Genomic DNA, 16,580 nt, shown 5'->3' with positions numbered 1-16,580 from the left:
GTGAAACAAAAGTTTCAATAAATCGAATGACATCAACTGAATCTTTTGAAAAGGATTTTTGTATTCTAGTGTACATAAAAATGCAATGCAGCTGCTCCAGTAGTCAACGAACGAGTTGTTGATGTTGATGTTGCTTTATCGCCGGAGCCGATTCACCTTGGTCTTCCAGGACTCAAAGTCGGCTTGAGCTTCGGCAATCGCCGTCTTGGCTGCAGCGACCAACTGGGCATCCGAACGGACTGCTTGGTCGTATTGAGACTTGGAGGCTTCGAGCACCGAGAGCAGCTCGCGAAGATTGCCTTCAAGCGCTTTTTGGTCCGGAACGGGTGCAGGAGCTGGCGGTGGGGGTGTCGGGGTCTTGGCGGGAGCAGGCGTCGCAGCTGAAGTTGGCTTGACGCTGTTGTGGTCAGGCTTGGTTGCCACGTTCTCTTTCGTGGCCTTGGCAGCCTTGGCAGCCGCCGCCGCAGCCTTTGCGGCCGCCTCAGCAGCTTTTGCGGCGGCCTGGGCCTTTTCGGCGGCGGCAGCAACTTTCGCAGCGGCAGCGGCTTCCTTCTCTTGGGCGAGACGCCAGCTGTTGAACGCATCCGCCAGACTTTTGCGGAGGGCCTTGTCCTTGTCGGGCACAGACTCGAGCGGGGAGACGTTGCGTCCGGCACGGTTGTGGATGTCGGCGCCGTGCTCGGCGAGAAGAATGGCCATATCGGTTCTGGATGCGTCCAGCGCCACATGCAGCGGGGTGGCTGGGCACACGGAAGGGTCGGCGGAGAAGGGTGGGTTGGTCAGTGCAACCACAATCTCAACGACACGCGCGCGAGGCATGCGCTCAATCGACCACCTGGCGACGTAGTGAAGCGCCGTAAACCCGTTCGCGTCGATGGCGTGGAGGTTTGGCGTGACTGGAATCAGAGCTGCGACCGCCTCGAGCTTGCTGGAGCTGGCAGCCGCCATCAGCGCGGTGCGATTGGACGCGGTTTCGCGAATGGCGGGGTCGGCACCAACCGCCAGCAACTCTTTCACCGCGAACGTAAAGCCACCCTGCGCAGCAAGAATCAGGGCAGTCTGACCCTTGTCATCCACGGCGTTAACGTAAAGCGTGGATGCCGATGGCGGCTGCTGAGGCGTGCTGGACGCTGCCTTTTTCTTGGCTGCCTTTTTCTTGCTGTTCTTGGACTTTGGCGCTGCGGCAGAAGCGGCCGGGGCTGGTGTTGCAGATCCAGACGCGGGCGTCTTGTCAGTATTCAACGTTTTGTTGGCACGAGCGTGTGCCAGAATCGCCCTGAAGCTTTCGACGGAGGCCACGGCGTTGTGCAGAACGTTGCGGCCGTTCTCATCGCACACTGCTGGGTTGGCCCCCAGCTGCAGCAGCTGGGTGACAATGGCAATATGGTCACGGCCAGCAGCAAGCGCAAGCGGCGTTTTGCCGAATTGGTCGACCGAATCGACCTGCAAGTGATCTGTGATGTCAAAGTGCACCAGCGCTTCAATCGTCAAGAGATTGCCATTCAGAGCAGCGAGGTGGAGGAGATTGCGACCTCGCGAGTCGATTCCGCTCATGCTCGCACCCGCCGCCATCAGCAGGCTGGCTGCCTTCGAGTCGCCGTCAACAACGAGTTGCATGAGCGGCGTGTGATGGAGCTCGCCCTTGATGATAATGTCAAATGCGCCGTCTTCCTCGGCCAATTCGGCCACGAGCTGCGCATTGCCGGCTCGTGCCGCTTCAAGCAGAGCCAGTCCTCGACTGGACTGGTCGACCTCTGCTGCCTCTGGGGCCTCTCCCTCGGGACTTTCAGTCTGCGGATCAGCACTGCCTTCTTCGACTTCGTCCACCTGCGCATCGGCGGCGCTGGCGAGCGCGCCACCAGGAGAAGCCGGCTCGAGAACGGCGTCCGACATCGCAGCGGCCATTGCGGCTTGCGCTTTGGCAGCCTTCTTTCGCTGAGATTTGCTCATGGTGGAGGTGGAGGTGGTAGAAGGGGTAGAGGAGGGGGTGGCAGCGGGCGCGGTGGATGCAGTGGCGGCAGGTTTGCTCGAAATGGGTTGGTCTGCAATAATGCCATTCTGTTCCTGGTTGATCGGCTCCACGGCGACCGAAGCACTGGACACTGCGGCTTGTGTTGGCGTGATTGCCGGAGCGAGGAATCCAGTCATTGGGGGCAGCGAACCCCAGGATGGTAACTTGGTGGCGCTGGTTGGTTCCGCTGGTGTTGGTCGCTGTGGCTGTTGCGGCTGCTGCGGTTGCGGCTGCTGCTGCTGTTGCGGCTGTTGCTGCTGCTGCTGCATTGGGTGAGCAACAGGCTGAGCTGCAGGCGGAGGAGCAACGAAATTGTCCACGAAATCGCGGTACGCCGCAATTGCCGAAACAGCCATGGCTCTGCTCTGGAGTGCGATCGCGGGGATGGAGGCACCTGCCTCTGCCTCGGTGAGACGCTGTTGCAGCGCTGGAAGCGCTCCAGCATACTCGCGAGGCGAGGCACCGGTGGAGTCGAGCGCGGATGCATCGGCACTGAAGGCGAGCAAGAGCTCGGCCATGCCACTGTTGCATGTGGACGCAGCCCAGTGGAGTGGTGTCTTGCCAGTGTTATCGCGAAAGTTCACGTCGGCGCCGCGCTGCAGGAGCAAGGTGGCCACTTCGAGCTTGTCTGCCATGATTGCCCAGCCGAGCGGCGTCGTCCGGCCGTTCGAAATGGACCGAGCGTTGACATCCGCACCCGCAAGCAGCAGCGTTAATACCAAGTCAATCAGCCCGTGCCCGACGGCCCAGTGGAGCGGGGTTGCGCCTTCGTTGTCAGCGATATTGACGAGTTGCCTTGCGGACGGATTTGCATTGGGCACGCACAGGGCGGGCTGGTTGACGAGCATGCTTCCGAGCAGCGATGCTTGAGCCCGCGTTGCAAAGTGCAGCGGCGTGTTCCCGAGGTGGTCTTGCGCAACGAGCATCTTTGGAGATCGCTGAATCAAAGCCAGCGCAATGCGATCGCAGCGGTGCCAGCAGGCCCAGTGCAGCGGCGTCATGCCCACGGCGTCGGCAATCTCGCCACCACGCGCGTTAAAGTCAAACAGCCGCAGCAACGCAACCAGCGCGTTGTGCTTGGCGGCGTGGTGGACGGCAGTCAGCCCAGACTTGGCGTCCGGCGCGTCAATGCCCAGGCCATGCCGGTTCCACAGCGCCTCGAGCACCGCGTGCAGGGCGGCGGACGACTGCGCCGCGGCTTCAAAGACGTGCGTCCCTGCCATCACGACAGAGATTGCGCCAGGCACCGACGACGACGACGACGACGACGACGGGAGAGCAGCGGCAGCAGCAGCATTGTCAGCTCCACCTGGTGGCGATGCAGTCCCACCATTGCTACTGCTAGTCGTCGCACTGCTGCTGCTGCTACTCGGATGAATAGCACTCGTAGGATCAATGCCACTCATCAGAAGCACGCCGTCCAGGGGCTGCCGCCGCGCGCTCACTGGCGAGACAATCCGCGGCTGCTGCAGCGCTCTGGCAGCGTTGCTCAGATTGGACATTCACACAAAAATAAAGAGAATAACAAAAGACACAAAATAAAGAAGAGAGAGAGAGAGAGAGTGAGAGTGAAGCAGTTCTCAGAAAATGGGTGGCGGAAACAAAGGTGGAGTACTTGTTTTTTGGGGGGTTTTCAATGCCATTCTACAGCTCTCGTCAAGTCTTTGCAAAATGTAGGCAAGTGTAATCCGACATGAAGCCCAGGCGAGTGTTCTGATGGAACCGGCGACGAGTGGAGCACCTCAACGCTCAACGGATCCATTGAATGTTGAGGTTTTGAGAATTGAGAGCAAAAAAGGCTCGACATCTCCATTCTCAGCACTCAATACTGAATCCCAGCACTCAAACACTCAATTCTCAACCTTTACTCACATTCTCAGTCAGTCTCAGTCAGTCTCAGTCTCATCTTTTTTTTTTTTTTTTTTTTCTCTTTCTCTTGTTCTCAATCATGTCCTTTGCTGCTGCTCCTCAGGGGCTGTCCGCAGACAAGCTCGAAGACAAAGGTACCGCCCTCACCACCCCTCATCATCCTCATCCTCATCCTCATCCTCATCCCCATCTTCAATCACACTGAGATTGGTCCTCGTCGTCGTCCTTTCGCTTTGTTGTATGGCGTTTCCGTTGCGATCGTTGCGCGGTCGATTTTTTTCCTTTTTTTTTTTTTTCTTTTTATTTTTGTCTCTCTGGCTTTGAGTTTTTGAGTTTGGTGCCTCGTTCCTCAACACTCGATGTGTCCTCAGCACTCACACTTTGATATTGAGCACGAGCACGAGACGGAGCGAGCGAGCGAAGGAGGGAGGGGGGAGAAGGGGAAAGGGGAACGCGTGCGCTTGGATCAAAAAGCAGCGAGATCCTGCGATCTCTCGTTTCAACCCTCTCAACCCCTCGACCGACCCCTCGACCCCTCGACCCCCTAACCCTCGCTTTCTGAATACTAACCTGCTGTGTGCTCGTTTTGGAAACCCCCCCCTTCGCCCCTCCTACCTCAGCGCGCAAGTGGCAGCAGCTGCAGAGCAAGCGATACTCGGACAAGCGCAAGTTTGGCTTTGCTGCAGAGACGCAAAAGCAGAACATGCCTGCAGAGCACCTGCGCAAGATTATGCGCGACCACGGCGACATGACGAGTCGCAAGTACAGACACGACAAGCGCGTCTACCTGGGCGCACTCAAGTACGTGCCGCACGCCGTGCTCAAGCTGCTCGAAAACATGCCAATGCCGTGGGAGCAGGTCCGCGAGGTCCAGACCATCTACCACATTACGGGCGCCATCACGTTCGTCAACGAGATCCCGCGTGTCATTGAGCCAGTGTACATTGCGCAGTGGGGAACCATGTGGATTATGATGCGCCGCGAGAAGCGCGATCGCCGCCACTTTAAGCGCCTGCGTCTCCCGCCCTTTGACGACGAGGAAATGCCGCTTGATTATGGCGACAACCTCGTCGATGTCGAGCCGCTCGAGGCCATTCAGATGGACTTGGATCCATCCGAAGACGCGCCCGTGGTCGACTGGTTTTACGACCACAAGCCGCTCAGCGACGACCTCAAGCGCGTCAACGGCGCGAGCTACAAGACCTGGACGCTCGACCTGCCCATCCGCTCGACCCTCTTCCGTCTCGCGTCGCAGCTCTTGTCCGATCTCGTCGACCCCAACTACTTTTACCTGTTTGACCTCAAGTCGTTCTTCACCGGAAAGGCCCTCAACATGGCCATTCCTGGTGGCCCGCGCTTTGAGCCGCTCTTCCGGGACGAGGAGCACGTCGACGAGGACTGGAACGAGTTTAACGACGTCAACAAGATTATCGTGCGTCAGCCCATCCGCACGGAATACCGCATCGCCTTCCCCTTCTTGTACAACAACCGCGTCCGCGCCGTCGAGCTCGCCCAGTACCACTCGCCGCTGGTGCAGTTTATCAAGACGGAAGACCCCGATCTGCCCGCCTTTTACTTTGACCCGCTCATCAACCCCATCACGCACCGCCACGCCGCCACCACGGCATCGTCGGCCACGACTGCCAAGTTTTCGGATGCGAGCGTGCAGCAGAAGGGCTCTTCAGCGACGAGCAACGGCACTTCGGTCGACTTGCTGCGCCTCATGAGCCAGCTCGACGAGTTTGATCCGACCAACATGGAGGACGCCGAGGACCAAGCGACGGGTGGAAGCTACAGCACGGCCCTGCCGACGCTCGAGTCGTTTGTCCTGCCTGAATCAGTTGCACCGCTGCTCGGCGAGTGCCCCGTCTACACTGACAACACGGCGGACGGCATTGCCTTGCTTTGGGCGCCGCGACCATTCAACCTGCGCTCGGGCTACACGCGCCGCGCCGAGGACGTGCCGCTCGTCCAGAAGTGGTACCTGGAGCACTGCCCGCCTGGCCAGCCCCAGAAGGTCCGCGTGTCCTACCAAAAGCTGCTCAAAAACTACGTCCTGAACGCCTTGCGCCACCGCGCACCCAAGGCCATGAACAAGCGCTACCTCTTCCGCTCGTTCAAAAACACAAAGTTCTTCCAACAGACAGAGCTCGACTGGGTCGAAGCCGGTCTGCAGGTGTGTCGCCAGGGCTGGAACATGCTCAACTTGCTCATTCACCGCAAGGGCCTGCACTACTTGCACCTCGACTACAACTTCAACCTCAAGCCCGTCAAGACGCTCACCACCAAGGAGCGCAAAAAGTCCCGCATGGGCAACTCGTACCACCTGTGTCGTGAGATTCTGCGTCTGACCAAGCTCGTGGTTGACTCGCACGTGCAGTACCGCCTTGGCAACGCGGACGCGTACCAGCTCGCCGACGGTCTCAACTACATTTTCAACCACATTGGCCAGCTCACAGGCATGTACCGTTACAAGTACAAGCTCATGCGCCAGGTTCGCCAATGCAAGGATCTCAAACACGTCATTTACTACCGCTTCAACACTGGCACGGTCGGCAAGGGTCCAGGCGTGGGCTTCTGGGCGCCTTCGTGGCGTGTCTGGCTCTTCTTTATGCGCGGCGTGGTACCGCTGCTTGAGCGCTGGCTGGGCAACTTGCTCGCGCGTCAGTTCGAGGGTCGCCTGCACAAGGGCGTCGCTCTGACAGTGACCAAGCAACGTGTCGAGTCCCACTTTGATCTCGAGCTGCGTGCTTCCGTCATGCACGATATCCTCGACATGATGCCCGAAGGCATCCGTCAAAACAAGGCTCGCTTGATTCTGCAGCACTTGAGTGAGGCGTGGCGCTGCTTCTCCCCCGAGACGCCTGTGCGTATGGCTGACGGTTCGGTCAAGCGCGCCGACGCCATTGCCCAAAACGACCGCGTGCTTGGCGCCGATGGCCGGAGCCTGCCGGTCAAGCGCACTATGGCCGGCAGGGATGCCATGTACAAGATCAGCATCGTGACTCCGCCGGAGAGCAAAGCCCAGCGAAAGGACGCTGAATGGCAGCCCTCCGAGTCGGGCTTTACGTGCAACTCACGTCACGACCTTGTCCTCGCTTGTCCTCACATTGACACGGTGCATGTCCATCACGACGCTGCCTCACGCACGTTCACGGTGCGTCATGCAGCGCTTCGCAAGTACTCTGGTCCTGTCAAAGGTCTTGAGACGAGCATGCAGCAGGTTTCCAGCACGTTCTCGTATTCCGCCACCTTTGTCGCAGCCGAGAATGACCGTCGGTTTGCAACCGAGACAGCCGCTCGTGATGCCGCCACAACGTTTGCCAACGAGTGCCGTGCTGCTCAACCCGTGCTCTGGACTGTCGGCACAGCTGCGTTCGTCCGGTTTGCTGCTGCGCACCCAACTCAAGCTGGCCACATGCGCATGATTCGGAGTGGCTGTATCGAGTGGCCGGTGCCGGCCTCCGTCGACCTGAGCCAGGTTATCGAGCAGGTCGTCCCTGCCATCAGCAGCAACGAGCCGCGGCCAACTCCTGAAACCCTCGGCTATCTGCTGGGCCTTCATCTTGCCGACGGCAGCGCTGAGCGCGCTTCCTTCTTTGTTGGCCATGCAGAGTCATCGCTTCTCGCCTACTTGGACGAGGTCGCCCCGCAGTTCGGCCTTGTCTCGCATCGCGTGTCCCAACCTGACATGTACGAAGTCTCCCTCACCCGCGCTCTTGGCTCTGAGAAGCAAAACCCCCTGCTGGCTGCGTTCCGTGGTCTTGGCTACTTGCGCAAGCCTGTCAAGGACATTTCCGCCAGCTTTGTACGCAATGTTCTGACGCAAAGCGTGTCAGTGCGCCGTGCCGTGCTGGCTGGCTTCCTCGATGGCGAGGGCAGTCTGGTTGCTTGCAACTCATGCGGCTCTGCATGCGCTTACAGCGCGGTGCAAGCAGTTGGAGCAGCCCGCTCTGCACATCATGGCGACATTCTCCGGCTCATCCAGCATGTTGCGCGCAGTCTGGGGTTGCTCTGCAACGTGTATGCGCGGAAGACTGCCTCCTTCACTGCATCGTCGCAGGCGCTCCGCCGGCTTACCTGTCGCCTGTCCGGCGACGGTATCCACCTGCTGCCGTGCAAGCAAAAGCCGATGATGGCCGAGCACACATGCGCCGAGGCGCGGGAGCGGCGTTTTGTCAAGTTCACTGTCTCACGCGTCAGCGAGAGCGGCCCGTACGTCGGCTTTGAGCTTGACGGCTCGCCCTTGTTCCTTCTCGACAACTGGCTTGTTGTGCACAACTGCTGGAAGGCCAACATTGCCTGGAAGGTGCCTGGCATGCCCGTGCCGATCGAGAACATGATTTTGCGCTATGTCAAGCTGAAGGCCGACTGGTGGACGAACGCCGCCCACTTCAATCGCGAGCGTATTCGTCGCGGTGCCACCGTGGACAAGGCCGCCATCAAAAAGAACCTGGGTCGCCTCATTCGTCTCTATCTCAAGGCCGAGCAGGAGCGCCAGCAAAACTACCTCAAGGACGGCCCGTACGTGTCTGCCGAGGAGGCCGTGGCCATTTACACGACGACCGTCCACTGGCTCGAGTCGCGCCGCTTCTCGCCCATCCCCTTCCCGCCGCTCAACTACAAGCACGACGTCAAGCTGCTCATTCTTGCGCTGGAACAGCTGCGCGAGGCGTACTCTGTCAAGGCCCGCCTCAACCAGCAGCAACGTGAGGAGCTCGGTCTCATTGAAGATGCGTTCGACAACCCGAACGTTGTGCTTGCGCGCATCAAGCGCCACTTGCTCACCCAGCGCTCGTTCAAGGAGGCCGGCATTGACTTCATGGACATGTACTCGCATCTCTTGCCCGTCTATGCCATCGAGCCCCTCGAGAAGATCACCGATGCCTACCTCGACGCCTACCTGCACTACGAGGCCAGCAAGCGTGGCCTGTTCCCTGCGTGGATCAAGCCCTCTGACGCCGAAGTTCCGCCGCTGCTCGTGTACAAGTGGTGCCAGGGCATCAACAACCTCCAGGATGTCTGGATTACGGCCGACGGCGAGTGCAACGTCATGATGCAAACGACGCTGCAAAAGCTGTTTGAAAAGATTGACTTGACCGTGCTCAATCGCCTGCTGCGCCTCATCGTCGACCACAACATTGCCGACTACATGACGGCCAAGAACAACATTGTGATCAACTTTAAGGACATGAACCACACCAACTCGTACGGTCTGATTCGCGGTCTCCAGTTCTCGGCCTTCATTGCGCAGTACTATGGCTTGGTCATTGACATCTTGTTGCTGGGCTTGAAGCGCGCCACGGAGCTGGCTGGCCCGCCCAACATGCCCAACGAGTTTTTGCAATTCCCGTCGCCCGAGGTCGAGTCACGCCATCCGATTCGCCTGTACTCGCGCAACGTCGACCGCATCCACATGTTCCTGCGGTTTACTGCCGACGAGGCGCGCGAGCTGATTCAGCGCTACCTGACCAACAACCCGGATCCGACGGGTGCCAACGTGGTGGGCTACAACAACAAAAAGTGCTGGCCGCGCGACTCGCGCATGCGTCTGTTCAAGCAGGACGTGCACCTGGGCCGCGCCGTGTTCTGGGACATGAAAAACCGCCTGCCGCGCTCCATCACCACCATCGAGTGGGAGGACTCGTTCGTGTCCGTGTACTCGAAGGACAACCCGAACGTGCTCTTTGACATGTGCGGCTTTGAGGTGCGCATCAAGCCCAAGATCCGCTCGACCGGCGAGGAGCTGGCGCACGGCGATGGCGTCTGGAACTTGCAGCACGAGGTGACCAAAGAGCGCACCGCCCAGGCGTACCTGCGCGTGTCGGAGGAAGGCATCACGCATTTCAACAACCGCGCGCGTGCCGTGCTCTTGTCGAGTGGCTCTGCGCCGTTCGTGAAGGTGGCCTCGCGCTGGAACACGCTGCTCATTGGTCTGATGACGTACTACCGCGAGGCGGTCGTCAACACGCCCGAGCTGCTCGATCTGCTCGTCAAGGCCGAGAACAAGATGCAAACCCGCATCAAGATTGGCCTCAACTCCAAGATGCCCAGCCGTTTCCCGCCGGTCGTCTTTTACTGCACGGCGCCAGACACGCTCGTGCGCATGGCGGACGGCTCAGTCCGCGCCATGGGCGCCATCCGTGTCGGCGACCGCGTGCTCGGTCACGACGGCACGGCACGCACGGCGGCGCACGTCCACTCTGGCCGTGCCGCCATGTATCGCGTGCGCCCGGCAGAGAACAAGTGCGGCGACATTCTGTACGACGACGGGTTTGAGTGCAACGGCAACCACATCCTCGTCATCTCGCTCGCGCCCGGCGCAGGACTGCGCGTCGCGGACGACGAAGCGGGCGCCCGCGGCTCCTACGCGGCGCGCTACACGGTGCTCAAGGTCGACGCTGCCCTCGGCGCGCCGCGGCCGTACGAGGTCGAGAAGCGCGTCCAGTGGAATGTTGCAAACTTTGCGCGCTACGCGGACGGGTATTCGCGCGCCATGGCAGCGGCCGAGGCGTACGCCAGTACCTGCCGCGCGCAGATTGAAGCGGCGCTTGGCACGAGCTCTGGCATGGTCACGCTGAGTCACGACGTCGCGCACGGGCGCATTCGCGTCACGCCAGGGCTGAAGATGCACCCGAACGACTACGACAAGTCGTCGATCTCGCGCACCTTTTTCTATGGCCCGCAGTGGCTGGAAACCTCTGGCTGCGAGGTCTATCCGACAGCCGCCGCGGCCAAGGAGCGCGCGCTGGCCCTGGTCGCAACGCTGAGCGCGACGCAGTGGTGCGTCTCGCTCGACGTCTACCGCCGCTACTGCGCAATGCCGGACGTGCCCTTCGTGCCGCTCAACATGAGCTACGGCGCGGCTGTGGCGGAGTGGCCAGAGCAGCGGCCCGGACGCCGCTCCCTCGCCACCATCGTCGCCGAGGTCGCTGGCGGTGACAACACGTTGCCCTCCGTCACGCCAGCGATGATGGCCTGGCTCGTCGGCCTGTGGCTCGGAGCAGCTGGGGAGGTGCGTGTCGCGCGCATCTCTGTCGGCACGTCAGAGGAGCCGTACATTGTCCCGCGCCTCAAGGCTGTCGCGAGCGCGTGCGGACTCGATGTCATGCTCACCAAAGACCCGCAGGAAGAGCGCGGCCGCGTCACCATCACGTCGCCCACAGCGTCAAACACCTTCCTTCGCGTCCTTACCGCCCTCGGTGTCCTCGACGCCAAGCACGTGAGCGACAGCGCCGCAGAGCTGCTCATGGGCGAGTCGAGCGACGTGCGCGCGCACCTGCTCGCTGGCCTCATTGAATCGGCCGGGCACCTGGCCTTCGACCCGGCCAGCGGCGCTGCCAAGCACATTGCCTTCTCGCAGTCGGAGCGCGCAGGACACGCGTCCATCGTCCGCCTCTTCCACGACATTTCGCGCTCGCTCGGCCTTTTCACGTTGTCGCGCAAGGAGCTCGTGCAGGATGGCACCGCTGATGCGCCTGCGCCAACCTTCTGGCGCCACCAGACGCTCATTTCCGGCGACACACACCTCCTCCCCGTCGTGCTGCCGAGCAAGCGCTCGACGGGACCGACGCACGCCGTGGAGCAGCGCGTGCGCGGCTTTGAGATTGTGCCTGCCGCGGCCGACGGCGAGTACGTCGGCTTTGCGGTCGCGCCTGGCGAGTCGCCGCTCTTCTGCCTCGCCGACTTTCTCGTTGCGCACAACACGCCCAAGGAGCTCGGTGGCCTTGGCTTCCTCTCGATGGGCCACGTGCTCATCCCAGAGTCGGACAAGCGCTGGTCAAAGCAAACGGACATGGGCGGCATCACCCACTTCCGCTCTGGCATGACGCACGAGGAGGACCAGCTCATTCCCAACCTGTATCGCTACATTCAGCCGTGGGAGAGCGAGTTTGCCGACTCTGTCCGCGTCTGGGCCGAGTACACGCTCAAGCGCCAGGAGGCCCTCGCTCAAAACCGCCGCATCACGCTGGACGACTTGGAGGACTCGTGGGACCGAGGCCTACCGCGCATCAATTCGCTCTTCACCAAAGACCGCCACACGCTTGCCTACGACAAGGGCTGGCGCGTTCGCACCGAGTTCAAAAAGTACCAGGTCGCCAAGTACAACCCCTTCCACTGGACCAACGCTCGTCACGACGGCAAGCTCTGGGCGCTCAACAACTACCGCGCAGACGTCATCCAGGCGCTCGGTGGTGTGGAGGGCATTCTCGAGCACACGCTCTTCAAGGGCACGGCCCACGTCACCTGGGAGGGTCTGTTCTGGGAGAAGGCATCTGGCTTCGAAGAGGCCATGGCGTACAAGAAGCTGACCAACGCGCAGCGCTCTGGTTTGAGCCAGATTCCCAACCGTCGCTTTACGCTGTGGTGGTCGCCCACCATCAACCGCGCCAACGTCTACGTTGGTTTCCAGGTGCAGCTCGATCTGACGGGCATCATGTTGCACGGCAAGCTGCCCACGCTCAAGATTTCCTACGTGCAAATCTTCCGCGCCCACTTGTGGCAAAAGATTCACGAGTCGATCGTGATGGATTTGTGCCAGGTCTTTGACCAGGTGACCGACCAGCTGCAGATTGAGACGGTGCAAAAGGAGACCGTCCACCCGCGCAAGTCGTACAAGATGAACTCTTCCTGCGCCGACGTGCTTCTCTTTGCGGCCTACAACTGGAAGGTGTCCAAGCCGTCGCTCCTTGCCGACCAGCGCGATGCCATCGATGCCCACCCGACCCAAAAGTACTGGGTTGACGTCCAGCTGCGCTGGGGCGACTATGACTCGCACGACGCTGAGCGCTACGCGCGCGCCAAGTTCCTCGACTACTGCTTCCCTGCCGAGGACCACGAGGTGCTGACCGCGCACGGCTTCATGGATCTCGCTGGCGTGCAAGCTCACCTCGCGTCCCACGGGACGCTCGACGTCGCTAGCTGGGTGGACGGCGCCCTGCAGTACCATTCCATCGACATCGGGGCGCTGTACGTGCACACCGGCGAGCACACGCACGTCGAGATGCGCGCTGCTGACGACAGCGGCGTGTCCCTGTGCCCGACCGACAACCACCGCATGTGGGCTCGGCTGGGTGCAACGGGTGCCAACCGCGTGTTCTCGGGCTCTCCTGCGTTCGAAAAGCACACTGCCGGCAGCATCCTGGCGGCTGGTGCGGCAGACCGCAGCACGGTGGTGCAGTTCTCCGGCATGTTCGAAGCGGGTGTCACGCCCAGCGGACCCGCGCCGTTCATGCGCGAGCTGGATTTGCATACCGCAGACGAGGAGCTGGCCTTCCTGGAGCTGTACGGTTATTTCCTCGGCGACGGATGGCTGGACTCGACCCACCGCAGCATCGCCTTCGGTCCGAGCAAGCCGGCGGACTGGGCGTACCTCGACGCGCTGCTGGCGCGGCTGCCCCTACCTCGCCTGGAGTCCGCCACGCAGGGGGCACACGGCTACTGGCGTCAGACGCTGAGTGATGACACACTGTCGCCAGCGGAGCAGCAGGCGGCGCGTGACCAGCGTCGCGCCGCGCATCAGGCCAATCCGCAACGCACGTATTTCATCACGTCCTCGCACTGGGTGCAGTACTTCGCCCAGCAGTACGGCCACAAGTACGGCGGCGCGTTTGAGGTGGATGTGCTGATCGGCGCGCTGCGGCGTGGCGCGTCTGTGCTGCCGGCTCCCCGCCGTCCGTACACGGGCGTGGCGTCGCGTTACAGCGCCCTGCTGACATCGGGCATCGGCTCGGTGGCTGACGCAGTCGCTGACGTCGCCCCCGGTGACGGACAGCGCTACGTGCCGGACGCCGTCCCGGTGAAGCCGGCGCGAGGCCCCACGCCGGCGTCGACGCGGTCTAGCATGAACATGCACACGCATCACTGCGCTGGCCACCTGCCCTCGGTGGAACAGGCGGCACTGGTGGCATCGCCCACGGCCGAGGCCATCCTCGCGCTCGCGCGCCAGCAGGGCGCCACGGACGAGCCGCAGCCTCCGGATGCCGAGGACATCGACTCAGCGAAGTGGATCTGGCACTGGTTCTGGCGCCGCGTGGGGCTTGCGGGTGCGCGCGCGCTGATCGCCGGCCTGCGCGTCGCTGATGGCAATCAGTCACAGGCAGCGGCGTCGCAGCAGGACGGGGGCTGGATCGCCACTGGGTCGGCGCGATTCCGCGACGAGATCCCAGCGTGCGGCGCTGCACGCAGGCTACAGCGCACGGTGCGTGATGAAGAACCAGGCTGGCGATCTCGGCGGTGTCAACGTACACGGAGTGCAGTGCACGTACAAGTCGGACCTGTGGGAGGTGCACTTCAGCGACACGCCAAAGTCTGCGCTACCGAAACTCACCGTCGCAACCGAGTGCGCGCAAGTGACGCGCAGCGGCACGGTGTGGTGCGTGCGAGTGCCGACGAAAGAGCACCTGATCATGTTCCGTCGTGTGCTGGAGCGCAACCACAGCGGCGTCGTCGTCGAGGCGTCGCGCCCAATCATCGTCGGAAACACGACCGACAACATGTCGCTGTACCCGTCGCCCACCGGTGTGCTGATTGCGTTCGATCTGGCCTACAACCTGTATGCTGCCTACGGCTCTTGGATTCCTGGCATGAAGCCCCTGATGCAGCAAGCCCTCGGCAAGGTCAGCAAGGCCAACCCTGCGCTCTACGTCTTGCGCGAGCGCATTCGCAAGGCCCTGCAGCTGTATTCGTCCGAGCCGACCGAGCCCTACCTGTCCTCGCAAAACTATGCCGAGCTCTTCTCCAACCAGATTATCTGGTTTGTCGACGACACGAACGTCTACCGCGTCACCATCCACAAGACCTTTGAGGGCAACTTGACGACCAAGCCCATCAACGGTGCCATCTTCATCTTCAACCCGCGCACGGGCCAGCTCTTCCTCAAGGTCATTCACACGTCCGTGTGGGCGGGCCAGAAGCGTCTTGGCCAGCTGGCCAAGTGGAAGACGGCCGAAGAAGTGGCTGCGCTCATTCGCTCGCTGCCCGTGGAAGAACAGCCCAAGCAGATCATTGTCACGCGCAAGGGCATGCTCGACCCGCTCGAGGTGCACATGCTCGACTTCCCGAACATTGTCCTCAAGGGCTCGGATTTGCAACTGCCCTTCCAAGCCATCATGAAGGTGGAAAAGTTTGGCGACATTATCATGCAGGCAACCGAGCCAAAGCTCATCTTGGCCAACATTTACGACGACTGGCTCGGCACCATCTCGTCCTACACGGCGTTCAGTCGCCTCATTCTGATTGCGCGCGCCCTGCACGTCAACATTGACCGCGCCAAGCTCATTCTCAAGCCCAACCGAAACACCATCACGCAGCCTCACCACGTGTGGCCCACGCTGAGCGACGAAGAGTGGATTAAGGTTGAAGTGGCGCTGAAGGACTTGATTTTGGCCGACTTTGGCCGTCGTCAGAACGTCAATGTCGCTTCGCTCACGCAGTCCGAGATTCGCGACATCATTCTCGGTATGGAGATTGCCGCCCCGTCGCAGCAACGCCGCGACATTGCCGAGGTCGAGAAGCAGACCAAGGAGCAGTCGCAGCTGACCGCGACCACCACGCGCTCGGTGAACAAGCATGGCGACGAGATTATCGTGACCACCACCAGCAATTACGAGTCGCGCAACTTTTCGACCAAGACCGAGTGGCGTGTGCGTGCCATCTCGTCCACCAACCTGCACTTGCGCACCAACCACATTTACGTCAACTCGGACGACATTCGCGAGTCTGGCTACACGTACATTCTGCCCAAGAACGTGCTCAAGCGCTTTATCACGATTTCTGACCTGCGCACGCAGATTGCCGGCTACATGTATGGCGTGTCCCCGCCCGACAACCCAAAGGTGCTCGAGGTGCGCTGCATCGTGATGGTTCCTCAGTGGGGCACCCACCAGGTCGTCCACCTGCCGCACCAGTTGCCGCAGAACGAGTACCTGAAGGACTACGAGCCGCTTGGCTGGATTCACACCCAGCCCAACGAGCTGCCACACCTCTCGCCGCAAGACGTGACCACCCACGCCAAGATCCTTGCCGACAACCAAGCCTGGGACGGCGAGAAGACGATCGTGATTACCTGCTCCTTCACCCCTGGTTCTTGCTCGCTCACGGCGTACAAGCTCACTCCCACCGGCTTTGACTGGGGCCGCAACAACAAGGACACGAGCATCAACCCCGCCGGCTACCAGCCCAGCTTCTTTGAGCGCGTCCAGATGCTCTTGTCCGATCGCTTCCTCGGCTTTTTCATGGTGCCCGCCGAAGGCTCGTGGAATTACAACTTTATGGGCGTCAGCCACTCGCCATCCATGCGCTACGACCTGCAGTTGGCCAATCCCAAGGAGTTTTACCACGAAGTGCATCGACCAACGCACTTTTCCGGCTTTGCTGGCATTGATGATGCGACTGCCGGAGCTGATCGCGACGATGTTCTTGCGTGAAGCAAAAAGTTGGCTCCTTTGTGTTTTTATGAGAGTTGTTTGTTTTTGTTTTTTTGTCGTCTTGTAGTGTTTTGTCGTGTCACTGTTTTTCTTGTTTCAACATCGATTTTTACATGACTTGTCATTTGTTGAGGAGGACCGTGATGGACGATGAACAAGAGCTGAGACGTGTTGGAGAGAACGAACGGTTTTGTGTTTGCTCCCAAACGTGTGGACTGCGTCTTTCCTCATCGCACAAACCCTTCATTCACGACATTCACATTTCCCAGCAT

The 16,580-nt window shown here is 60.8% G+C and overlaps 2 protein-coding genes across 2 annotated transcripts; one reads left to right on the top strand and one right to left on the bottom strand.

Moving 5' to 3' along the window:
- Positions 1-41: 41 nt before the first annotated feature.
- On the bottom strand, positions 42-3,562 carry CAOG_07106 (hypothetical protein). The gene has a single exon (XM_004343780.2). The coding sequence runs from the start codon at positions 3,511-3,513 to the stop codon at positions 136-138; it is 3,378 nt and encodes a 1,125-aa protein (XP_004343830.1). The 5' UTR covers positions 3,514-3,562; the 3' UTR covers positions 42-135.
- Positions 3,563-3,952: 390 nt separating this feature from the next.
- Positions 3,953-16,414, top strand: CAOG_07105 (pre-mRNA splicing factor prp8). The gene is made up of 2 exons (XM_004343779.2): positions 3,953-4,014; positions 4,501-16,414. Exons 1-2 carry the CDS (start codon positions 3,960-3,962, stop codon positions 14,685-14,687), a joined length of 10,242 nt encoding a protein of 3,413 aa, XP_004343829.2. The 5' UTR covers positions 3,953-3,959; the 3' UTR covers positions 14,688-16,414.
- The last annotated feature ends 166 nt before the right edge of the window (positions 16,415-16,580 follow it).

This window comes from Capsaspora owczarzaki (assembly GCF_000151315.2).
Source record: "Capsaspora owczarzaki ATCC 30864 unplaced genomic scaffold supercont2.13, whole genome shotgun sequence".
NCBI classification, from domain to species: domain Eukaryota; class Filasterea; order Ministeriida; family Capsasporidae; genus Capsaspora; species Capsaspora owczarzaki.
This window is presented reverse-complemented; position numbering and strand designations above follow the sequence as displayed.